This window comes from Macrobrachium nipponense, chromosome 34 (genome assembly GCF_015104395.2).
Source record: "Macrobrachium nipponense isolate FS-2020 chromosome 34, ASM1510439v2, whole genome shotgun sequence".
NCBI classification, from domain to species: Eukaryota; Metazoa; Arthropoda; class Malacostraca; order Decapoda; family Palaemonidae; genus Macrobrachium; species Macrobrachium nipponense.
In genome coordinates this window covers 9924077-9951144 of record NC_061095.1, presented here as the reverse complement: position 1 = coordinate 9951144, position 27068 = coordinate 9924077, and the positions used below count along the sequence as shown (strand labels likewise).

The window sequence follows — 27068 nt, the reverse complement described above, 5'->3', positions numbered from 1 at the left end:
TCTCTCTCTCTCTACGCTGCTGTGGAGAGTTCTGTAAGTAGTACCCATTTTAGATTAATCTGGATATAAGAGGACGTAACAACGTTGTGTTCCAACGAGAGGGTGAAAATGATTGTTGTTGCTAAATTACGGTGGCCTTGTGCCAGTAGGCGCTTTTGCTCTTCTGAACTGCTTTTAAAAGCATTTTTGACAACTCGCTTCTGCACCTTTGGTTCGTTTCGTTTCTTATTTATTCAGTCTGTTAATTGAAGGCTTCCAGAAGTTTGATTTAATCCAGCCATCCCATAACATGAAGATTGTAGCTTTCATGCCTAAGAGAGAGAGAGAGAGGAAACACGATGTACGAGAATGTTCCCAGTCACGTGCCATAAACACATGCTTTAGCGCGTAAGGCCATTCATTGATCGACTCAACAAGTTTCCGCGCGCATGCGCGAGCGGAGGAAATACTACGCCTCCTCTTCATTCTCCGACAGTAGTTTTGCCCTCAGGGTTCATAGCGTTCTTCCAGACCCGGTTCTGGTTAAAAGAGCGAGGGTCAGCTTAGGGCATTAGCTCTGCCCTATTAAAATAACATATATCAGGAGTTACTGGAACTTGAACAGACTCCTGTGGTCTTATATTACGGACCAAGAAATCGTTCTGAATCTGTTTTTAAAGGTAATGTGGTACCATAGTATCAAAGAATGTTAGACATTAAATTTTTCTGCGTTTCATTTCATAATTCACATATATTATGTGTTTTAAATGATAATGATCCATCTTTTTTTATGTTTCAAAGGTTCATTCGTTATTTACCTTTTATGCTTTTAAAGAGCAGCTGGTATAACCTCCTATCCACATAATCCCATTTTTGTATAGTGTATTCACAATATGAAGCATATGCTATTTGAAAGCATTTGAGGCAGCTGGAGTATGTCTTGTTAGGTTAGAACCGCTAATAATGACTCGACTTCTGTAATTACTAATGATAATAATACTGCCCTTTCAACTCAGAAGCAATGCGCAGACATGATTAAAAAAACTGAACAGATAAATCGCAGATATTAATAATTCACAGTGACACATTTCGCGACTCATATTCCTGCATTTACTGGGTAGACATTGTGTGTTTTAGAGTCAACCAGTCCTGTCAACCTTTCACCCCCTTCATGCCTATATGGAACTTCCCTGCGTTCTCTCTCCTCTGCGTTTTATTGTTCTTCAGATTCCTACTTTATTTAACTAGTTACTGCGTTTTATTGTTCTTCAGATTCCTACTTTATTTAACTACTAGATGTAACATCACAGAAAAAATTGCAATCTTTTTCTTTATTCATTTTAGTAGTTATTATCCCGTTACTGTTATTGCACTTTTTAAATAAATGTCCGAGAAAAATTCATTTTGGTATTTCGAGTTGACGTCAACATCAGACTTGAAGCCTCTGAGGGAAATGGTCTGCATCGAGACCTTTCTAGATGGTTGCTATGAAATCTGCGAAGAGGTTTTGACGGACGCGAAAAAGGTGATATGTAAGTGTTTTGAATGTCACACAACATCATATTTGATTATGTTAATTATAATAGTTAGATCTCAGTCCATATCAACCAAAGAGAAGTCGTTAGATATTTCGATTTCCCGCCATTTCTTCTAGAATGCGAGAGATTTCCTCACCGCGGCTGCCTGTGCTTCTGAGTAAAACCGCATGACACGTGACACTCAGGCGGCAGTTATTGACCGAAGGTTACAGCACGAGATTACTCTGTGCTATCAGGTAAATCATTCTCAAAATATTTGCAATCAGATTTAAAAGACACAAACACCTCTTTAATTAATTGACATTCTTTGAAGCTCTTCGAAGTCTTCATTGTCGCTTTATGGAACTTCATATCATTATCAGAGAGAGAGAGAGAGAGAGCATGGCGCAATGCTATTCTTGGAAGTTCTAGTGTGCCATGACACGAGAGATTCACATAGCAAGCAAAGACACGATGCCGCTTCGCTCAGACCTTTCAGGCAAGAAAGCGATTCATTTGACGAGGAGAATAAGTAAAGGCAAATACGAAAGCATGAAAATCATATTAGAACCAGACAAAAACTTAAGTCAGTTTTTTTCTGAAGATGGAAAAAGAAACCCTCAAGATAATTGAGTGTAACTTGTTTACTTGTAAGTATTTACAAAGTATTTTTGTTAACACTCGAGTACTTTGAGGCCCTCTTGAGTAAGGGCCACAGATAGGGCCTGAAAGGAATCGAGTGCCAGCAAAATTACTATGTAAATGCTTGCAAGTTAACAAGTTATACTCAATTATCTTGTGGGTTTCTTTTTTCAATGATATTAGTATTATTCTTAAGAAAAAAATCAGCAGACGTTCATATGGGACACACTCAGAAGGCTAATATTTGCCCTGTTACACTCTACCGAACTTCAGGGCAAGGATCTGTGCTGGCATAAGGCCTTTATCTTAACCATCCAGTGCCCCTTGCCATTGAATAGAAAAAATACAAATAATTGTATTCTCATAGGAAATTCATAAAACTTTACATGGAACACGCATAAAAGGTTAGAATCCCATTTTGGAAAATACTGTGATGTAAGCAAATAATTACTATTAAAAAGCAATGGTATATAGTCAACAAGAGTTAGGGCAGTAAAATTAAGGCAAAAATGAGACCCTAGAATTAAATTCCTCTTGCTTCTGAGGAAAATATCCGTTAGTGCATATAGTCATCTCATTTGGGAATAATATACAAACGTCAAATTCTGAATTCATTATACGATATCTCAGTACCGCGAGGTGCTTGCTTCCAGAAAAGAACTCGTTGCCTTTCCTGTGATACCATTAGCGGCCGGGTTTTCCATTGGTCAGCTGGAGAGAAACGTACGATCCCATGGAGGCTTGACCGCGTCTACCGCCTCATCATTGCATTATATACCTCTTTCATATGTACCGATTTCTTGTTGATTATTTTTCTTATACGGTCTATCACGGGCCTCACTTACCCAACAAGGCCCGTTTCTTGGACCTCTTTACCCACTAAACACACCCAACAAGTCCTTCCATACCAGCAACCCTACGACTATAACGTTCGTGCATCCGGGCTTGCTTGCGAAACAAATTTTCCGTCAGTCGACGCCAGCAATGATCATAGGAAACAAGAAAATAAATAATATGGGAAGGAATAGTTCAACTTCCTTAAAAAATAAAAATAATTAAGTACAAGAGAATTGCTGGTCCTGGTCACTGGCATCGAAACTAAAATAAGATATATTTTATGGTAACTTCGTATACAATTTTACTGTAGGAATATAGTTAGCGTCAGGCATTTATTTAATTATAGTAGGAAAATTGCGAGAGAATGAGTCACCAAAAGTGAGTTTAGTAAATGGTTTCCGCTCCATGTAAATAACAATAGAATATATTGTGCGTGTGTGTGTGTTGTGTGTGTGCGCGCGTGAAATGAATGTTCCACAACACTGTAAAAGCAGTGTGTGTGTCATATGTAGCATAGCATAGCATAGTAAATTACTGTTTCATATTTCTGCGTATTTCATTTGCAATTTTGTAAAACTTTCCCACCAAAAGTGTGTGTGTGTGTTTTTTAGATACTTTTATTTCACATCTACACAAACTCCCGTTCAATTCTTTGAATTCATTTCGCAAGTTGATTTACCACTCTGGAATTGCTAAGTAAACGGGAGTTTTGACAGCTATTTAAAAGAATCTTCTCGAGTCGCGAAAAGTGGTCGGCTAGCGGTGAGAGAGAGAGAGAGAGAGAGAGAGAGAGAGAGAGAGAGAGAGAGAGAGAGATAAGCCTATCAAGTCACCTGAACGGTTGCCAGTTATACAATTTTTGTCTCTTTACCCGGGAAACGAATGTCGTGTAGCGAAATTTACTTCTCTGTGGTAATCGCTGTGGCGTAACGAACTCTAGATCTTTCTAGAAACGATCTGGAAACTCCCAGTTTTAGGAAATTTCTTGACGACAAGCTCAGAGGGTCCCGAATACATACATAATTTACAAGAGTTGGATCTAGTGTTTACAGGATTAGTGGCAGAAGATCGTCAGAGGAGTCTCCAGAATATTGTAATCAACGTTCTCGAGCCTTCTCTCTCTCTCTCTCTCTCTCTCTCTCTCGTTTGAATATATGTCGATTTGTCATATTTTCTCTCGCTTACTTCAATACCTGTTTCTTTTGCTGAAAACTTTTAGACATAATTGCGAAGGAGAATAAAATTACTCACAAGAGACTGGGGATAAAATTGCTCACAAACATGACACAACACCCACACCACACACACACACACCACAACACACATATATATATATATATAATATATATAAATATATTATATATATAATATATTACATATATACATATATTTAATAAATACATATATATATATATGTGTGTGTGTGTGTGTGTGTGTGTGTGTGTGTGTGTGTGTGTGTGTGTATGTGTGTTGGGTGTGTGTGTGTAACTGAATCACGAAAGTTAGGAACGTGATAAATCCATAAATAAAGATGTAAGCCACGAGGAAAATTAAACAATGTGACGTGTGAACTGTTTACCGTATATTTCAAGGTAGCTTTATTTAAATTCCTTGATGGAGTTTTTGTCACAGTTAATCGTAAATTAATAAATTATCCTTTACAGAAATGACGTAAATTGTTTTTCCGAGGCATTATTACTTCCTTTTGAGGGGCGTTTCTTTAAGTGTGGTCCTCGGACCCGCAGGGTTCCGTAGAATGTTCCAAGGGGTCCGCAAGATAATTTGGCCGTCCGTATCAGATAGAATTTTTGGCCAAAACGTGGCTCAAGAACATTTGTGGCCAAAAAGTCTTAAATTCCTATTTTTGTACCACCAAATCCTCTTGGCTTCTGACAGTGGCGCCCCTCAGATTAGGATAGGTGCAATTTAACAACTTTGCAGAAGGCAGTGGTATTTATGATCAGGCAACAATGTAGTGACCGCGACTGAAGCTCAGCAGATTGGAGCCAGATATTCCAAGAGTAAAGAATCAGCAAAAACAGTATCATTCGTCGCATTAAGTACGGTTCGAGATGTGAGGAGGAAGCGTTGCCGTTAAGTTTACTAAAATTTGTGTGCAAAATTGCAAAATTAATAATGTTGTGAAAGTTATTTTAAGTCAAATGTAAACATTTATGTTGAAGATAAGCCCTTAATAAATAATTCAGTAGCAGGTTTAGTATTATGTATTATACCCTGAGTGAAATTATCATAATAAGGGTCCGCTACATGAGTCATTCCAATAAAAGGTGTCCGCTGCACAAGAATGTTTAAGAAACACCGCTTAAGAGTAAATTCAAGTAGGCTCCCTGAGAAACAATACAATAAAGTGCTTTAGCTCAGACACCACACCAGTTGCCATCAGAGATTCTCAGCGTGCGGGTTGCTCTGCTCAAGTGGATTCCACCGGACACGTACGTACGTGGTTGCTGAAAATGTATGCAAATTGGAGAGAGAGAATGATTATTATGTTAATGGCTGACTGCATCAAGAAGCCATTACATTGTGTTAGGGAATTGCAGTTCCATTCCATTGCTTGAATGGCTTGGGAAGTTGCAAGATACTGCGACACAAACGCCTGAATGATTAAATATTGATAATCATTGCATGTCTGAATTTTCTCTTTCCTTTGTCATTCATACATAATACATTCTTTTGAGCCTATTCTTCATCATACAAGGTGAATCCAGTTCAAGAAGTATTGCCTACCAGTCAGTCTTAACTTCTTATGCTACACTTTATTTATTTAGTCTTAATAATTACTGTTTCGTTCTTTTTTCTCTATTTATTTAGTTTTAATCATTACTGTTTCGTTCTTTGGTCTCTTTCATTTTTATTCATACTAGAGAACATTTGTACAATATAAAGGCATTGGCCTTTTAGATTTATTCCACATAAATTTTATGCGTATTTTCAGCAACAGTAATTATACTTGCTAGGGAAAGCAAGCGGCCGTGCAGGCAAAAAACTCTCTCTCTCTCTCTCTCTCTCTCTCTCTCTCTCTCTCTCTCTCTCTCTCTCTCTCTCTCCGTAAAATAGTTAAAAAGATTACAGTTTCCAAGGCCATCACAGTGATGTCACCCCTTGAAGGCCTCCCTTGTCTGAACCCATAGGGGTGCTAGTGCGTCATTGCACCTCATGCGGTGCACTGTAGGCATTCTTTGCAGCGTCTCTTCGGCCCGTAGCTGAATCCCTTTCAATCCTTTAACTGTGTCTCCGTTCATATTCTCATTTTTCCATCTTACTTTCCACCCTCTCCTAACAATTGAATCATAGTGGAATTGCGAGGTTTTCCTCCTGTTACACCTTTCAAACCTTTCAATTTCCGTTTCAGCGCTAAATGATCTCATAGGTCTCAGTGCTTGGCCTTTGGCCTATTCTATATTTTGTTCTTGTCTTTATAAACAAATGGTATTTGTATTGATTATGGCAGGAATATAATTTGTCTCCATTTTTGCCGATAAATTAATTAAAATTCGGGTTTATAGTAACCCGTTACTGTCGCCATTGACAACGTTGTCAGGTATGTTTTGACAAATGACAGTGCTTGTAAGCTTTTCCTTCTGACACATTTACGGCTGGTATCTCTCTCTCTCTCTCTCTCTCTCTCTATTGTTTATTTTATTTATTTGTTTGTCTAGTTATTATTCATTTTTGTGTGGGGCCGGGGTCCGGTAGACCCCTCTTGTAATTAAACCTGGTCCCATATTTCTCCTGATAATAACACATTTGTTACGAGTCTCTCTCTCTCTCTCTCTCTCTCTCTCTCTCTCTCTCTCTCTCTCTCTCTCTCTCTCTCTCTCTCTCTCAAAATACGTAAGTAAATAAGCAAATGTCTCTTGTATTGCACATCATTTCCTTTGAAAAATATCCGTGTTTCGACATTTCCGTCTGTACTTAGTAAACACAGTTGTATAACTGAACACTGTCCTCATTCTGTTTTACGATTTTATTATGTTATTCTTAATTGATATACTTTGTTGTTTAATTACTCACTCTGTTATATCTGTAATGGTTGACTATTATATCTTTAGTTTCCATTTTTGTTTGCCTATTTCTTTTTTATTTCGGAAGATTTGGATCCATCATTTTGGTTTAGATTAGGAGAATTAGGTTTCTCGATTTTGGTCTATTATCTCAGTTTTATTTTTGTACTTTATTTTATTACTGAGTAAGACATGGACGCGTATATGTCATTTAACAGCAGGTTATGAGGTATGGAAACTAGCGAAGTATTCCCTCAAAACAGTTTTGTGCATTTTCTGTAAGTACTTCTTAACATAAGAAAATGGGATTTTCTTTATTTGAATACCAGACAGGCCTTGCTTATTAAGTGCTTTCATGAAACTTATGTAAGAAGTTGAGTGTAAAGGAAAGCTATATGTGAAAGTAGGTGAAACCCGGGAAGGCTTATAGTAAAGTCTGGAAGGTGTTGATGACGCTAAAGTTATTCAGAGCAGCTGGATACATTTATAATGAAAGGAAAGTGAAGCTTATATAAAAGTGGGTCTGAAACAAGATTTTTATGGCTTCATAATTATTTTCATAGATAACATTGTGAGAAAAGTAAGAAAACATCTAGAAATGAATGCGCAGGCTTTCAGGATACCGTTGTTGAGAAGATCATAATCATAACCTCTATCACTGTGCATTATAGGGGCTCTCTGTAAAATTCTGCCACACAAGTCGTTTCTGTGCTATTCTTATCCTAACTCACCTGACCGTGGGTGCAAAGGACGTGCCCAAGCCTTCTCCAACTACCCTTTCATCATTATCTCATCTACTATATACGGAACTTCCGTACTTTTCTTTGTGTCTTCAGTACACTTTGTCGTGTCATCTGATTCCTGACATTCTTTCCAAGGCTTTATTCTCGAGTCTACAAAAGCTTTCAGATATAGTTTCACAGATACCATGATTCATAATTGTATTGCAATATCAACCATATATTAACGTAAAAGTAGTGTTGTATAACAATTGTAAGCAGGCAGTTGCCGGAAAATAGATGCTTACAGTAATCTTCTCTATAGGGATTCAAAACATAGACCGCTGAAGCAGTAGGTCGATGATTAGTACTTTCAGCTACTGATGGCAAAGAAAAAGTGTCCTCTTCTTACTTCTGTGGTCGACGGTTTGAATCCCCAAGGAAGGAGGTTATTGTCTGTATTAATGTTTGGTTTTTCTCAGATGTCATCTGCTTTAGGGAAATGACTAATTGATGGGGAAAATGTTGCTCAACAATATATGGTATCAAAGAATATTTTATAGAGAAAATAAAAATTTTCGAAAGGATGTTAGCTCCTTTGGAAACAAACAATACATTTGTTTACATAGTATTTCTTTTTGTAAGCTAGAAAAGGTCACTGAAGCTGGGTAACAAGTTGGTTAATAGATGGTAGTCACGTTAGGAACGGTGAGTCACCCACCAACCTGCTTCCATAAGCCAGCACTTTTTTTATCTCCAACATTGAGTGTGGACGTGTGTGTACTCGGCTTGACTTGGAATTGAAGCTGTTTTTCTCTCTATATGATTTTAATTTTGTTTGATTTCACAATGGAGGCAACAAAAAATGCGAACAACAAAACTGTAAAGGATGCAAGCTAGTGTGAGGGTAGTTGACTGAGATGTGTCCTCATAACAGTACCGACCGAGGTTCATGATTTGCTGCTCCATGGTTATCCAGCACCGGTCGTACTCCTCTAATGCTGCTGCCTGCTAAGACAACATCTGCTGTAGGGAAGAGAGTAAGATTATGTACAAAGTAAGGTAAATAAATGCATGCACATGACTCTTTCCTCATTGTCTTCTGTCCTTTCTCCCTCCTGTAGAAAAAAAGTCAGGAAAGACCTCTCTCAAAAAGTCCCGTTGGACTTTGAGTGAACGCCTACCATCAACCATTTTCTCCTCCATTTCTTCTTAGAAATGAAAATTGCCCCAGACTTTTCATTTGTTCATATTTATGCAGAGATATGCAGTGAAGATTCAGTGCTGCCATAACTTACTGAATGCATGATCCTAGATTCTGCTCTGTATGCACTTATTTACATAAGTAGCATACTAAAACCATGGTACAGGTATTTGATCATCGTTATGAATAATTTAGTTTTCATACATATGTTTGTTTTTTACATATTTTTTTTATCAAAATTAACTCGCAATCAGGGAACAATCTCAAAATTTTACTCCTAAATGTAAATCCAATTTTTCTTATATTAGATATTTTGATGGCGATTCACAAACACTTTTGTAGATAACTGGGAGTCTTGGTTGATCATAATGCCATTTAATTTTTCGTTTAGGTCTGATGAATGAATCGCACGAGGGTGCCTGAGATAGTTCCTCATAGCGGTGATAGCAGCTTTGCAAGATATTTCGAATTCGAGTTGAAGACAGACAGCGCGTACAAAACTAATAATAGTGACGATGGAGAATTAGTGTAAAACTTAGTAACGAGTGTTCTTACATTACCGTTGAATGACTTAGTTACCTTGTCAAGTGGGTATTTATTGTTTTTTCAACTTCCATTTTTCATTTGATTGGCGTGAGTAATGTAGATGCTTGGAAATGCCACGTGGCCTTTATATCATGTTTTCATGCTGATTATTATATATATATATTACTATATATATATATATATGATATATAACAGTGTAGTTGTAGCTTGTAGTATTGGGGGGTAAAAAGAATACTTTGTGTATTTTGAAATGAAAAGGTTTTTCTGTTAACTCATTATTTAGGGTAAACTCATTATAACCCCATCAAGATAACCTTTGATGATCCCCTAGGCAGAGAACAAACAAGGTGATAACGAAGGTGGCCAGACGAAAATTCTGCGCACATCCACGAAGAAGAAGAAGGTGTATTGTGACTTGTCCGAAGTAAGAGTCTTTAATAATAACAGGTAGTCGACGACGAGAACTGTCAAACATTTGAACCGCCATGAATTTGAGGTGGATCGAAACCCAGACAACATTCTGGTTAGAAATACTGATTCGTGCCCTTCTTTCAGTTATATTTCTGTAAGTTAAACCTAGTTCGATTTGAAATTGCAGTATTTTATCAATAAAAACTACCATATATGGTTTTGTCCACCTATCGCGGAAGGCTCGGTAGTCATAGTATTTTTGTATGCTATCCTATTTGACCTACCTAAGTTGTAGATTGTAGCCGAGTTTTTTGTAGTAGCTACTTCGTATGGGTTGCATAATCCACGACGTAATCATGGCTTTCCAGATCAATATTTAATTATATGATACGATTTTCATGCAACCCTAGTAGGCTAGCTCTGATTCACTGTCTCTGAAATCGAGGGACAAAAAAAAAATGGCAGACTGTGTTGGTTATAAACTGTATCAAGATATGCCAATAGGCTAGTTTTTATAACCTAGGTTATCCAATCCAATCCTCCTTGATTAGATGTAAGTGGTACAGGGAATTATTTGCCTGTCAGGTATACAAACAAAACATTTCTCTCACTGTATTAGGCTACCTAGTGTTTCATTAAGCTACTAGTATTTCACCAACTACAGGTTTGTGTTTTTCATATCCAATTTTCCATCTGTAGGCTAATATGTCAAGCCAGGGGGACCCCATGTGGTTAGGAAAAAAAAAAGGAATGGGGGAAAAAGCACTAACGTGCATGGTGGAAAATGGCCAAACTGATGAGAAGCAGGTGGGAAATCATAACCCCACATAATGTACCTACCAGTAGTATTGTGGGTTGAGTTGCTTGCTTAAAAATTATGATAATTGTGTTAGTTTTGAGGTTATGATGCTAATGGTGAGTCAGGAAGGTACACTCTTCACCATTATACATATATAAGTGGTTCTTAAAACTAATTACTCATCAATTTTATATGAAATCAGTTACATATGGCCTAAACAACAAAAAACATTTTTTGTGTTCAATGAAGGTCATGCATGGAGTTCAAAATGCATCAGGAATTGGTTGTTTCTACATCCAGTGCCTTCAGAATGAATGACAGATAGCCAGTTTCTTAACTAAAATTAATGAATGGTTGGCAGAGTATGAAAGCATCCAATGAACGTTACCTTTGAAGGATGAAGTTTTGATTGGCAAAACTATCACCTAGCTATGAAATCATATTGTAAAGTATTTTGTACTATTATCTTAGGTTTACAAACAGAACTTTTAAGGATGAAGTTTTGATTGGCAAAACTATCACCTAACTATGAAATCATATTGTAAAGTATTTTGTACTATTTTTCTTAGGTTTACAAACAGAACTTTTATCATAATCCCACCTCAATCATCCTTTTCTAGAAGGAAAAGTGCGGGCTTATAAAAGGGCAGTGGTGGACCATCACTTACTCTTCTACATACCAAGCTTGAACAACCATTTCCAGCTCTTGCTGATGAATGTTCCTACTTGAAAGTTCTGGTTTTCATAACTATGAAAAATAGGAATTACTTTTAAAATTTGATATATATGTCTATATATTAGTTGGGTTTATATAGTTCATGTTTAAGTACATATATCAAAGTAGAAATGTAGCTACTACATGGAGATTACTTTGTGATAGGAATGGCTGGTTTAGAAAATAAATCTGTAATGGGATCCTACATAAAAGTTTATTTTTATTTTCAGAGAGTTGGAACAAACTTCACCATTTGTTCGTAAGATACACTTTGACGAATTGTGGCTTTATAAAAATCCACGAACACCATCTTATGTCCCTACAAGCATTTTATGGGTAAGATATTTATTACTATAGGTTTTAATAAGGTTTTTAAGACAGAGTTAAGGAAAGTGGAAGAAAATATTACTCAATTTCATGATTTGGCCATAGGGACAGAATTATTGAAAAGTAGTGTTTAGTTCTTCCCATTTTGCAAATTCACGAGACTTAATTTTATATTGCTTTTTTCTTACTTTTGGCTATTCATGTTTTAATTTCCAAATTATGTATTTTTTAGCTATAGAGTACCTCTTTGATGAATTGTGCTGTAAATGTCTTCATTTCCATGCTTGTTCTTTTTATCAGCTGATAGGTAAAATTGGTTGCGACACCGTAGGATGTCCAGAATGTCCTTGGGAAATGAGGTATATCAGTTTTTGTTATACATTATGTACTTACTTATGAATGCATTCAGTATTCATTATAAGAGATATTTGATATTGCATTGTCATTTCTTACCGATGGAGTGTTGTGGTATAATTACATAGAGAACTTTTCTATATATTGACTTCCCATTGTATGTTTTGGTCAATAGAAAGATGTAGTGAGAAATGTGATATCTTATTTTTTCTTCAGGATAACAGTCACTCAAGTTAGTCAGCGTTGGGCAAGTGCAGCTTTAATTCAGGGATAATTAGTGCCGTATCATCATGCACAGGAAGTTTAAGAAATACTGTGTACAACTTTGGTATTTTTGCTTTTCAGTTATTATTATCAGACAAGAATTTATGATATTTCTCTATTATAAACATCCTAGCTGTTCCCAAGAAGTTATGGTACAGTGCTATGGTGAGTCTGTTTAATATTCAAGAATGATGGAATGTGTCAGGAGTTTTGAATTGTAGTTTTTACCTTAGCTTTTAGCGAAGAGTATTTTTCTGGTTACAGAAGTGTTTGCTCATCAGATAATTCTTTTCACTAAGCAAGAGATATAATTTGCTCATGATCACTTAAAAGAAAATGGTGAACATTAATTACAGTAGACACACTAAGGACAGAAGTATACTGTAGCTAATTTGTAACTATATTCCTTTTATTTAGTGTCTTTCTATTTAATATAGTGATATAATTAGCAATGGAAGTGCACAACAATTATAATTTAAAGCTTAATGTATTATAAGAATAAAGCATTATTTTACAGTTAAATGATGATGAAATGAGATAAATTGAAGTGGGTTTAATGGTCAGAGGAAAATAGCAGGAGTGATAGTGGGGTAAGGCAATAAAACAGCAATGAATCTTAATGAAGAAAGTATTGTTTATGTTTTCAGTCTGTTTCTCACAATCTGAAAATTAGAAGAAAACCTAGAATTTTGGGAAAGGTTGTGAGATGCAGTTAGATGGAATTGACTGAATTAGGTGTGAGGATGGAAAGGGTAGATATAGCTCATGGGAAAGAAATCTCAAGGAATAAGAAGTTTGTTCCTAAAGGAATACAAACTATCACCTATTATGTATTATTCCTCAGTGTTAGCTGAAATCTGTCATTGGTCTGGGTTACAAGTTAGTTAACTGGTGGTAGGTGGGTGAATGGGGAACCCACCCACTCCCTATTATCAAACACCTTTTCTTCAGCCAAGGTTGAGTTAAGATACCTTTCTCTGCTCCGACTGACGAAGTTGAAACTGTTTTTGTCTTTGTATGTTTTTGTTCAACATTGATTTGAACTTGAGATTTTTGCCTGTTTTTCAGTTGGTTCTGCTCATTCTTCATTATTAGTGAACCTATTCAGCTCCTTCCTTCTGGACTGCTTTCTGCTCATATTCTGGTTCTGTTAGAGTAGATAACCACCTCATTGCTCTTTAACTGAGCCGACCTGGGTTTGAGTGCCTAGCTCTCCCTGATTTGCCACTACTTACGAGTGCTTCTGTGGCAGCTTTGTTGGAGAACTGACTGGTTTTTCTATCTCTTGCTATTCCAAGCATCCCATTGCTCCCTTCTGATTCTGCTGAGGAACTCAATGCTCTTAAGGCTTTTGTAGAGATTATCTAGCCTTTGAAAGTACTCAGAGGTATAGCCAAACAGCCAACAGACTGCACTTCCTTGATGCTACTTCCTGTCTAGACATATCTTCTCCTGTAGAAGATAGGGGGAATCTTTAGATCTTGAGGACACTTCTTCTCCAGAACCAATTTAGGCAGAGTTAAAATGGTTTTTGAGGGTGTTTGGCTTAGTAGTGAGCTTAATGATCTTGATTCAGTGACTGTTGCTCCTTTGTCTACGGTGCACTTAAAAAGGCGAGGCAGTCATTGTAACTGCTGTGGTCAACACTTGTTCTTGGTGTCTCATGAATCAGGTTAACATTCAGATCTGTGAATCAGGTGGTTACCTGCTGTTGAGCAGATTGAGCAAGCTAACTTCCTAGCTGTTGACATGCTAGAGGAAGTTCTGTATGCCATATGATGTACAGACTGCTCTCCTTAAAGTTATTTTAACTGTTTGTGAACTGACAACCTTTCCTTGGAGAAACCCCAAGATGGTTCCTCCTTTTCAGGTTACAGCCTCTCCAAGGCATTCTTCCAGGCAACATTGTGGTAGCTGACTTCACCATCCATGGATTCACATCTGCAGATGAAAAGGTGGGGTTCCAGGGTTTTTTGCAATGGGAAGAAAGGTGTGAGCTTTCCTTTCAGACCAGAATGGAACTTGACAGCATTCTGGTAACCAGGATACCTTGATTCACCATGCATTCTACTTCCTATGTGGGACATTGAAGGGTATTGTGGCCAATCCTTTGGTTTGTTTGTCCAGACCTGTTTCCAGTATTGGACAGGGTCAGATCTGGAAATCGCTATAAGTAGCTCGGGTTTCTTCTTCCTCACAAAAGGACCAGAAGTCTTTCCAGCTCTTTTGGTACCCCTTCCTCCAGTTCCCTTGAAGAGGAGGTAAGGGGAAGAAGAAATAAGGGGACACTAAGATAGACTATTCCCTTCTTCCAGCTGCATAACTAGGGAAAATCCAGGTCTGATACAGTTCCAGAATACTTTTTGAAGACCAGCCTTCCCATCTCTTAGACAATAGTCCCATTTCCAGCTTTCCTCACAGAATTGACGGATGAGAGGGAAGTGCCAGAAAAGGCAAACTCCCTTAGTCCCACTGATGAAGCTTATTGCTCTAGAAGTCATAGATGGACTGCCCCAACCCTTTTACGTGCTTTCTTGGTTGGAAGATCACAGAGGGTTGTAGATTCCTTTGGACAAGTTATGAACATGCAGTGCCCCAACCCTTTTGCTGTGGGTTTTTTGTGAAAAGTTGGCTGAGAGTTGGAGGTTACTTTGAACAAGTTTTGTGCCACAGATTTGATAAGATATAAAACAACTCTCCCCGTGTTGGATTCTATTAGAGAGGGTGACTACTGGCTGTCGGTGAATCTAAAGAGTATGCATTTATAGATGCCTATTCTTCAGTCCTCCAAGAAATACCTCAGTTTTGCCTGTAAAGGGACTATCATTTTTAGACTTGCAGCATTACCCTCAGATGTCCATGTTGAGTGTTTGTTCACTTTAGTGTCATTGGACCCACTTGCATGGGATATATCTTTTGTATTCGAAAGCTGATGGGTTCTGACATCATTGAAATATAGTTGCCTTGCAACAGAGACCATCTCATAGCCTATGTCAGAACCTGTGGTCATGGTGGATATAAGTAGTTTGATCTTGTCCCCAAGCAGTATGCTTGTATGGGCCTGCTGATAGACATGACCACTGGACATTACAGCACAGTTCCTGTTGTGATTGACGCAGCCATCCCCAGCTTTGGTAAGTTGTCCTTTGAGAAGTTTAAGCCTTTTAGGCACTAACACCAATGCTCACTTCAGTGTCAATTGAAGCAGCATTAGGTAGTCTGAAGCAATCATTCCTTTCACCTTAAGCCCTTGTGTCAAGAGTAAGGCAGGAACTAACTTGATGGCTGGACTATGCACTTCTGGAAATGTATTTTTCACAGACTCCGCAATAAATGTTGAGGCTCACACCTAGGAGATATCTTTTCTTTAGGGTGTGTAGACAGAGAACAACCTTCATCTGGCCATTAAAATCTTGAAAATATTTGCAGTACAGATGGTTGCAATATTACAAGATCATGTGATGGTCACTCTGTAGTGCTGTTGAGCTACAAAAGGGCAGTGGCGTATGTATGAGGGAATTTACCTCTTGTTAAGCTGTCGGCCATGAATATTTTGTCTAGGAGGAATGTTTTGGTGGGCAAGTTCAACTGCTGGGGCAGTTAGTTGGGCAGATAGATGGGTCCCTAGTTTCATGTTTGGGGAAAGGTTTCTCAAGCTTTCTTGAATCCCAGTGAGTAATTTGTTCACCACATGGTCAGCTTATACGGGAACCTGCCATGTTCTTATTTTCATTCCAACCCCAGGCTGCCTTAGAAGATGCTTTCTGTTAGCCCCATCTGGGTATCTTTTTCTTGCCTCCTGTCAGTATGATCTGCTGTGATCAACCAAGTGTTTGTCATCCAGAGTCTTCAGATAACACTGTAGGCTCTCATTTTCCCCATGCTGGGTGGTATGTTGATATGCCTTAATTATCGTGTAGTACTATTGGTGTAACAGATAAGGTCTCTTTCTGGTTAGAGTTACTTTTCAACAGATTGTTGAGACAAGCGCCTCCTAATTCCTATGTTGAAGTCTCTATTGCCTGTGTTTGGCTAGGTCATCTGACTAAAGGGCATGGACTTCTGTTCATCAGTAGTTGCCCATGTTCTTAGGAGCTTTGAAATGTTTTTTCGACCTCATTCAGACTGGGATGGGACTCCATACCCTAACTCTGGCACTGTATAGCCCTTGTGTACCTTCAGTACTTGTTCTGTTAGGCATAGCCTTAATCATAACATGGTGCTGAGTTGCAAAGTGTTTTTACCTTTTCTGGCTCTTGGAGGTCTGTGAGTTTCTCTTCCTCTCATTCATGAGTGTGGCAAAAACTTGGAAGCTGTTGGTTTTTTATAATGGCTCTCAAGAATCTCTTGGTTCCCTCCCTCCAATGTTTTTTTAGCAAGGAGTTGGAAGAGGTGCTTTTATGCCCAGTGCAAGCTCTGCAGCACTTATCTAATGAGAACTCCACCTTTTAGGCCTGAATGTGAGGGTCTCTTTTTTTAGTACTATTAGGGACTAGGTGTTGATTTTCACTTTTATGATCTGTGGTGGCTACTTTACTGGTGTGTAGTCTTAATGCTCCATGCAGACAAAATTGCATCTGGAGAAAGGCTCTGGTATGTCATAAGGTTGTAGGTTGAGTGATTGAGCAAGTGACTCTCTCCTTTCTTCATTTTTCCTTCCTTCCTCCTGCAGGGCAGCAGTCAGGCCAAGTATAATTTGCTTACATATGCTATATTGTACATGAGGTTACAGGTGTCATTGCTCTCACGCTCATGATACCAGAGTAAAAATTGTTTGATGACAGTAGATGGGTGGGGAAACTCCCATTCACTCACCTACTACCAGTTAATTAATCTTTTTACCTAGTTTAAATGACTGATTCCAGCTTGCAATGAGTGATACTCATATGTATATAACAGGCTTTGGTTTGTATACATAGGAAAAATACAAATCACTTTTAAAATTTTTGATACTGGAATTTGGCCAAAGCCAAAATCTATATTTACTTATATTACGATAAAAAATTATGAACAACATCAAAGGCATATTGCAAGGGTATTATACTTGTTTTGCTTGCTTAAGAGTTGTGAGCTGATTTAATGTTGAATATGTAAAAAAAAAAAAAAAAAAAAGGAGTATCATGGACTTTGGAAAATAGTGTGAAAGGAGTATACAGAAATAGGGGCAACAAATATACCATCAAGAAACTGTTGGTAGAAACCAGTGAAAGAAGTCATACATAAAACGGCAAAAGCTTGTGGAGTGACACTGGGAATGTTATAGGGGGACATGGTGGTGGGATCAAGATGTTCACAGAATAGTTGAAGAGAGCCTATCTTCAAGCTTTGGCAGAGGACAAGCAGGGAAGAGCATAGAGATTCTTTACAGGGAAATGAAGAGGGATGCCTTTTAGGTGGCGATAATAGAAAAGAAGAGGAGGATGAAAGCTTAGTATGTATTAACTTTGCAGAGAGAAAAGAGAAAATATTCAAGATAGCAAAGTGACTGAGCCAAGCTGTGAAAGGGGCAAAGTTTATAAAAGATGAAAATGGAGAAATTAAAGTTGAAAATAGAGGTACTGGAGCAATGGAGGTACTATTTTGTAAGCAAAAGAAATTGAACATGAACCGGAGGATGATGGTACAAGTAAAGAACATAAAAGTTAGAGGTTAAAAGGCTAAATTAAAAAAAACTGCACTACCACCTGGAAAACAAAGAACTTAAAAAAAATAACAGAATAGTTATTCATAGTGATCACTAGAATATATAAAGAAATAAGTAGGACATGGAGTGGAAAACATCCCAATTGTCATAGTTTAGAAGGGAAAAGGGGGATGCACTGCAATGGGAAATTATTAGAAGCATGCTGTACTGTCATGGGTGTTTGACATCTGTTACATTTCACTGGGTCAGCATGCAGAGAGAGAGAGAAAAATATTCAAGAAAGCAAAGTGACTGAGCCAAGCTGTGAAAGGGGCAAAGTTTATAAAAGATGAAAATGGAAAAATTAAAGTTGAAAATAGATGTACTGGAGCAATGGAGGTACTATTTTGTAAGCAAAAGAAACTGAACATGAACTGGAGGATGATGGTATAAGTAAAGAACATAAAAGAGGTTAAAAGGCTAAATTAACAAAAACTGCACTACCACCTGGAAAACAAAGAACTTTAAAAAAATAACAGAATAGTAATTCATAGTGATCACTAGAATATATAAAGAAATAAGTAGGACATGGAGTGGAAAACATCCCAATTGTCATAGTTTAGAAGGGAAAAGGGGGGATGCACTGCAATGGGGAAATTATTAGAGCATGCTGTAAAAAGTATTGATAAAGATGCTGGATGAAAATGAGAAAAATTGATTGTTGTCAGTGTGGCTTCATGTCAGTGAACAACAGACAGCAAAAGCAGTCAGGATCATGAGGTAACTACAAGAAAAGTGCCATGTAAAGTGGCAGAGATTTACACCATAAAAGACATTTGACAGAGCATCGAGACAAACTACTATACAGACATAAGAAAGGCAGATGGTACCAAAAAGACCCATTGAAATAGTAATGTAGCTCTTCTATAACACTAGATAAAGAGTTAAGACATTGATAGGTGTAAGAGAAAAATATAAGGGTTGATGTTTGTCAGCCATTAAGTTTAGAAAACGGTGCCCAAGGAAACTTTTTTGAGCAGATGACTTACAGGTAAAAGGAGAATTATAAGCAAGTGACCATATGGCTGTTGTGGGAAAGCTGTAGAGTCAGCTCAGTATTTTGTACTGAATGCAGCAGATTGTGTCGCAAGGTAACTCAAGATTATAGAATATACATAGAATAAGAGTTCTTTTTCAAAAATTAACTAAGAGGACAAATGGGAAAGATAAGTAAAATAAAAGCCTTGTTATGTTAGATGTGGGTCCTGCAGAAGTAGATTTCTCCTACTTTTTGGGACACCCTGGACTGTCGAGCAGGAGTCGAGAGACTAGTTGCACTATTGATAAAAATAGGAAGAGGTGGTTAGACTATTGGGAAATTAGTCCCATTAAGAGTGCAAAGATTTAAGATGGGTATGTAAAGCATTTACTACGCTATGCAACAGAAACATGGGACTGACTAGGAAAGTGGAGGAGATATTGGAAAGGTTTGGCCTTGTATTAAAATTCATACCCAGAGCATGATGGGAACATTTATTATGAATGTGAAATTAGTGTTAAGATATGGGTGGTTTGAAGAGACTGGCAAGAAGACTGATCTAATTGGTTGAGATGGTTTGGACATATGATGAGAAGGTATGAGGATCTTTTGGCTGGAATAGCAGTTGCTTTGGAAGTAACAGGACAAAGGCCTTTACTAAGGCTTGGGAAATCATTGGGAAAGAGATAGCATAGTACAGAAGAGAACTAAGAAAACGCATTTCATGTTGAACCCTATGAACGGAAAAGTTCCTGTAAAAATGAATGAGGGTGACAATCCATGTCTGCTTTTGGAGAAAAGGACCTTGAATCAAAATTTACTGGAAGTGGTTCTGATGTGATTGTAATTGTTCCAATTGGTTACACCTTTCATTCATCAATTATTATCGGCGCTTGGCTATGTGCCAAAAATTTTATAATCTAATCTAATCATCAATTATTATTATTATTATTATAAATGATTAGTTTATCCAAACCTCGGGCCATTCAAAATAACATCATATGGTTAAAAAGAGTTTTTCAGTGTTCAGGCTGCTGGGAAGGATTGGGGGTTTACCACTTATAGTATACCTTACAGCATCAATGATGGTAGAGGTTCTTAGCAGTGTTGCTTCAGCCTCCTCTGCATCGATATCTGCCCCTTGATTTTCATCTTTTCCCTTTGGACTTTTTGCCATCCAACTTCAGCTTTACCTTATGATAGATATGAATGCAAATTTGATTCATTGGTCTCATTAGACTAGTAATTGTAATAATGGTTCATCCTTCATTTTTATTTATCCTGTATGAAATTTTAAAATCTATATGGTTTTATGTGGTGTTCTGATTTTATACATTCAACTTCCCTGCCAGATATATACTTAGCTATAGACTCCGTCGTCTCCGACAGAATTTCAAATTTCGCGGCACACGCTACAGGTAGGTCAGGTGATCTACCGCCCTGCCCTGGGTGGCAGGACTAGGAACCATCCCCGTTTTCTAATCAGAATTCTTCTGTCGCCCGGACCATCAACATTGTTGTTGGTTCCTCTCGATTGGTTTTTCTTTTTTCACCGGCAATTGATCTTCTTGACCGACTTTTGGTGACGTATCTGGATTGTTGGATTGGCATACGCTTTTGTGGACTGTTTTGTGGACTTGATTTTGGATTTTTCTTTAAATATGTCTGACTCTGGTATGGTTGTGAGACGTTGTGTGAATGTAGGCTGTAAGGTGAGGTTGCCGAAAGCTTCGGTAGACCCTCACACGGTATGCAAGAGGTGCAGGGAGTATGAATGTTCTTTTACTAATACTTGTAAAGAATGTGAGAACTGAGTGAGAACGAATGGAAGAATCTAACTAATTATTTAAAAAAGTTAGAAAGAGAAAGAGTGAAAGGAAGGCTTCTCATAGAAGTTTTAAGTAGTTCTAGATCTAACTAATTCCAAGCTTGGGATCTTCCCAAGGGTAAGTATTGCTACTTCTCCTTCCATTGCAGCCCCTTCTCCTATTGCAGAACCTGTAGATCCAGCGAAAGAACTTGCAGATCTAAAAGCAGCCTTCAAAGTGATGGAAAACAAAATGGCTGCCATACAATGGTAAGGCTAGTGATTTGTCAGTGGACAGTGAATATGAGTGTCCCCAGTGTAGTGGAGGGGGCATCTGGTCGGCTCAGCAACGCTCCTAGGTCTAGACCTCTTCCAAGCTCACATTGCCCAGAGGAGAAGAATGTCGAAAGCCGAAAGGAGGTTGTGGAGAATCCCTACCGATCAGGTGTCCCTTCGGCGGTTTCTGTGACACCCCAGACTGCCAATGGACCGCTATTTGTAAAAGCGTCCCTAAGTAAGTGTTTCTCGTCGTCGGATCTTCATCACCGAGACGTGATTGGAGAGATTCCGATCGATCTCGGCCTCTCAAGAGGAGTTGGAGGGCGCCGACTATTGACTCGAGCCCTGAAAACTTCCCTGAGGAGTCTCCATCGGAGTTAAGAAGGCAAGAAGAGCCATTCTTTCAACCAGAGTGAGAAGGAGGCAGGAGGTGGAGGCTATGGACTCCTCCCCTCCTCCTTCCCTCCTCCCGAAGAGGATAAAGAGGAGGCTACTAAGAGGTTCATGATGGCGATGCAGGAACAGATTTCGTCGTTTGTAGGAGTCCTGTCAAAGGAGCCTCCTAGAAGGAAAGACACTTCCCTTCCTCCTATTAAAAGATCCTCCAGACGTATGGAGGTATCTACCTCCAGGATCGATACTCCTACCCGAGGTGAGGTTTCCGGTACGAACCTGGATGAAACAATCAGACGTCTGGCACGGCCAGGAGTGAGGAGTTCACCCAGGAGGGCAGGAAGGCCAAGAAGCCAGGAGTTAGGGAGTCAACCAGGAGGCAGGTAGCCCAGAGCCAAGAAAGTGTGGATGGCAGCCAGGCAAGAGCAAGGAGCCAGGAGGCAGAGCCAGGAGGCCAAGAGGCAGGGATGGCATGGAGCCAAGAGGCAGGAGCCAGGAGGCCAGGAGGCTCAGGAAGTTCAGGAGGCAGGAGCCAGGGAGTCCGGAGTCAGGAGGCAGGAGTTCCGGAAGTCCCAGGAGGCAGGAGGTCAGGAGTCAGGTAGGCATGGAGTCAGGAGTCCAGGTATGGCAGGAGGTCAGGAGTGGCAAGAGGTCAAGAGCGCCAGGAGTCAAGAGTCGGGGACTCGTTCCTGGAGGGGTTATGACTCTTCGCCAAATAGGAGCTCCTCTTCCTTCAGAACATAGGTGGTCTTGGAAGGACTCTCCCTCAAAACGTGAACTTTCTCCTTCGTCTGATCGAGGGTTAGACGAGTTGTCTGACGACGAACCTCCTGCTAATGAGGGACTTTCTAGTTACAAAGTCTTGGCCTCATTACTACTACAAGAGTTTGGAGACTCTTTAGTCCTGCGGCTCCTCCTTCTCCTCGTTCGCTCTTTTCGAGCTCAGCTACGGCTAAATCGTCGGCCTTCTTGAAAATGAAGCCTGCGATATCAATGAAGAAGGCGCTCCATTCTTAGACTTCATTGGATGGACAAGAAGAAGGAGTTAGGAAAGACGGTATTCTGCATGCCTCCTTCCAGATTGCACGGGAAGAGAGGTATTGGTATGGGACAGGAGAGACTATGGGTCTTTCTCTACCTGCCTCTGCAGATGCCGACTTTTGCCAATTTAGTGGAGGCCTCTAGACGTCACTCCTTAGGATCGTCAGAGCGACCGTGGAGCACTTCAGAGTTGAACCACTTTCTAAAGGGACTTTTTGTCACTTTAAGAAGTGTTCAACTTTCTGGATTGGTCACTCGGAGTTCTGGCCAACAAATCTAAGGATCCGGAGTTTCTGAAGAACCCAGAAATTCTCCATAGCGTCCTGTCCTGCATGGACAAGGCAGTACAGGACGGTTCCGTGAAGTGGCTTCACTTTTGGTGCTGGTCTCCTGAAAAAGAGATCAGTGTATGGTTCCCTTTTATCGAAAGGGGTTTCTCCGAGCCAGAGGACTCCTTACTGTTCGCCCCTCTATCAGATCATCTGTTTCCTTCTCAGTTAGTCAAGGATATATCTCGCTCACTAACTGAGAAGGCGACACAAGACCTACTTACGCAAACGTCCAAGAAAGGACGACCGGTAGTGGCGACGGTTAAGAAGGAATCTCGTCCTACTCAGCAGCCCTTTCGTGGAGGTGCAGCGCTCGTCCCCCTGCCAGAAAGAAGAGCTCTGAAAAGAGAGGAAGGTCTTCATTTAGGCCCTTCAAGAAATCGAAGTGACTTGTTGCTCCTCCAAGCACCAGTGGGCGCCAGACTCCTGAACTTTGCAGGAGTATGGGCACAAAGGGGAGCCGACCTTTGGTCAGTGTCGGTCCTGAAGAAGGGATATGTAATCCCCTTCGACGACAGCCCGCCCCCTAACATCTACGCCTCGGGAACTGTCAGCGAGGTACAGAGACCCGTTAATGCGAAAGACTCTCCTTCAAATGGTGGAGCAAATGTGGGAAAAAGAGGCCATCGAACTTGTGCAGGATCCACACTCCCAGGGATTTTACAATCGCCTTTTTCTAGTACCAAAGGCATCGGGGGGGGGGGGGGGGGGGTGGAGGCCCAGTTCTGGAACGTAAGGCTCTCCGATGCGCTTCGTACAGAAAAAGAAGTTTCGTATGGAAACGTCCGCCTCTGTAATGTCGGCGCTTTCTTCGCCCAGGAGATTGGATGGTCTCTCTGGACCTGCAAGACGCCTATTTCCACGTTCCCCATTCACCATTTGTCAAAGAAATATCTTCGCTTTGTGATAGGAGACAAGATCTTTCAGTTTCAGGGCTCTGTGCTTCGGACTGTCTACAGCCCCACAAGTATTCACCAACCTGATGGCGAATGTAGCAAGATGGCTTCACCTAGAGGGGATAAACATCTCCCTCTACTTGACGACTGGCTGATCAGGGTCCAAGTCGAAGAGTCAGTGCTTGGAGGACTTAGAAGTAACAAGGAACATGATAGATTCGCTAGGGTTGCTCGTCAACCTCGAGAAGTCACAACTGATCCCCAGCCAGAACTTGGTCTATCTGGGGATTCAGATGGATTCTCGGGGTTTTCGGGTATATCCATCTTCGCGAGAAAAGAATCGCTCGAGGTTTGTCTGAGGAATATCGAAGCTTCTTAGAAGAAAGAAAAACAGATCAGCGATGGGATTACCTGAGCCTTCTAGGGACCCTGTCCTCATTGGAAAAGTTCTTCTCGCTAGGGAGACTTCACCTCCGCCCTCTTCAGTTTTTCCTCAAAGAGGTGTGGAGTTGGAAGACGGGTCAACTCTCGGACGTCTTCCAACTTCCACAAGAAGTAAAAGAATCATATGAAGTGGTGGATCCCTCAGCTTCAAAAGAACGAAGGCGTATCGCTTGCCCTGCAGAACCCAGACCAAGTGTTGTTTACCGACGCTTCGGAGTCGGGATGGGGAGCGACGCTGGGAGCAAGGGAGGTGTCAGGCACCTGGACAAAGGAACAGGTGTCCTGGCACATCAATTGCAAGGAACTTGTGGCCATACACCTAGCCTTAAAGTTCTTCGAACAGATAGTCAGAGACGGGGTGATACAGATAAACTCAGACAACACCACGGCTCTGGCTTACATACGCAAGCAAGGAGGCACGCACTCTTTCTCCCTCTATCAGTTGACAAGACACCTGTTAACCTGGACGGAAGAAAGAGGCATAACTCTCCTCACAAGGTTTGTTCAAGGGATCAAGAATGTGAGAGCGGACAGACTGAGCAGGAGAAACCAGTCCTTCCCACAGAATGGACCTCTTCACGAAGAAGTGTGTCGAAGTCTTTGGTCCCTGTGGGGGAGACCTCACATAGACCTGTTTGCGACGTTCCTCTCCAAAAGAATAGAGACCTTTTGCTCTCTAGTAGAAGATCCGAGAGCTCCTTCGCAATAGACGCGTTCTCATGGATTGGTCGGGTGTGGACGCTTACGCCTTTCCCCCGTTCAAAATCCTGGGGGAAGTGCTCAGGAAGTTCGTAGCTTCGAAGAGCACGAAGTTGATACTCATAGCCCCATTTTGGCCAGCCCAGGAATGGTTCACGGAGGTACTGGAGTGGATAGTGGACTTCCCCAGATCGCTTCCAAACAGACACGATCTACTCAGACAACCCCACTTCGAGAGGTTTCATCACAACCTCCCAGGTCTCGCTCTGACTGCCTTTCGACTATCGAAAGACTTGTCAGAGCGAGAGGCTTTTCTCGCAAGGCTGCGGGCTCTATCGCTAGCCCGCAGAGCTTCGACGAGAAGAGTATACCAGTCGAAGTGGGAAGTCTTTAGGAGGTGGTGTAAGGGTCAGAAGCTGTCCTCCCACCAGTACCTCTATAGTGAATATTGCCGATTTCCTCCTCTTTCTGAGAGAGGAATCACACCTATCTGTCTCGACAATAAAAGGATACCGAAGCATGCTGTCTTCAGTATTCAGGAATCGAGGCCTGGACATTGACTAAACGACAAAGATCTACACGATCTAATTAGATCTTTGAGACTTCGAAAGCAGCTACTCCTAGAACACCTAGTTGGAATCTAGACTGGTCCTGAAATTCCTCTCATCGGATAAATTCGAACCTTTACATCTCGCGTCCTTCCGCGACGTCACTAGGAACTGCTTGTTCCTGGTGGCTCTCGCTACAGCCAAGAGGACGAGCAAAATTACACGCTCTGGATTCCACGGTGGGGTTCAAAGGAGATGCTGCCATCTGTTCTTTCCAGACAATGTTTCTGGCAAAGAACGAAAACCCATCAAAGCCTTGGCCCAGAAGTTTTGAGGCTGGTAGGCAGAGAGATAGAGAGATCTCTCTGTCCAGTGAGAGCTCTTAAATACTATTTAGAGAGAAGAGGCAGATGGGAGCTTGTCAACAAGGTCTTTGGTGTGCAGTGAAGAACCCCAAACGACTCATGTCCAAGAACGCCTTGGCTTTCTTTGTGAGAAGCGTTATTACGGACGCTCACAAGAACTGCTCGGAGGAATCCTTCGTCTTCTAAAGGTCAAGACGCATGAAGTAAGAGCAGTAGCAACGTCCTTTGAGCGTTCCAAAAGAATATGTCTCTGAAGAATATCATGAGACTACATATTGGAGGTGCAATTCAGTGTTTGCATCTCATTATCTGAAGGACGTGAGAGTGACCTATGAGAAGTGCTTCTCGCTAGGTCCTTTTGTATCAGCAGATACAGTACTGGGTCTTGGAGCAAAGACTGATCCTTAATTTTGTGTTTTTATCGTACATAAACCCTCTTGTCAGATATGTGCTTGGTTTTCTAGTAGCAAGCTCACTACTGTCGCACGGGAGCAGAGTGTCATTGCTGGTAGGGGATCAAGGGTATGTATGACTAGTAGGGGAGTACAAAATTTTTTTTTTTGTATATTTTGTAATGAAAGTGTAATTATGTTTCGAGTTTTTTGGTTGTTTGTGAGGAGTTCGGGGATAACTCCTTACAATCTTAGAACTAACATGGATGTTAGGATCAGGTGATCGGGATCGGTTTTGTGCTCCTTGAACAAGGTGTATTGTCATGTTAGTGGAATAGCACCCAATGACAAAGGCCTTTAGGCTCTGCCGAGTAAGTGGATAAGACCCCATTGGCAGACCCAACAACTCTTTAGCCATAGATCATTATCTCGCTGAGGCTCTTGAGGCTAAGCAGACTCCAAGGCAGTAGCCGCGAAGTCTTCAGCCTAATAAGGTAGGAACAGGTTTATAAATACCTACAACATATGTTGTTTACCTGTCTATTTCAGTAGTTAGCTGTCTCTTACCCACCACCAATGGGTGCTAATCAGCTAAGTATATATCTGGCAGGGAAGTTGAATGTATAAAAATGATATTGTCATGTTACAATAAAGTTTATATACATACTTACCTACGATATATACGATTAATAGCCCACCCAGCCTCCCCGCAGGAGACAGGTGGAAGAGAAGAATTCTGATTAGAAAACGGGGATGGTTCCTAGTCCTGCCACCCAGGGCAGGGCCAGGGCGGTAGATCACCTGACCTACCTGTAGCGTGTGCCGCGAAATTTGAAATTCTGTCGGAGACGACGGAGTCTATAGCTAAGTATAT

The 27068-nt window shown here is 40.4% G+C and overlaps 1 protein-coding gene across 5 annotated transcripts in view; it reads left to right on the top strand.

Moving 5' to 3' along the window:
- The first annotated feature begins 5409 nt into the window (after positions 1–5409).
- Positions 5410–27068, top strand: part of LOC135207888 (phospholipid phosphatase 5-like) — a 57731-nt gene continuing 36072 nt past the window's right edge. The window contains exons 1-2 of one of the 5 annotated variants that reach the window (XM_064239789.1): positions 5410–5428; positions 11625–11730. Coding sequence is in view for 4 of the 5 variants with exons in the window: in XM_064239786.1 (XP_064095856.1) it covers positions 9955–10034; positions 11625–11730 (186 nt within the window). In the remaining variant the exon portion in view is untranslated. Of the gene's footprint in view, positions 5429–8502; positions 8782–9824; positions 10035–11624; positions 11731–27068 lie in introns of those variants that run through there. The other 4 variants (XM_064239785.1, XM_064239786.1, XM_064239788.1 and 1 more) reach the window with 4 other exon arrangements.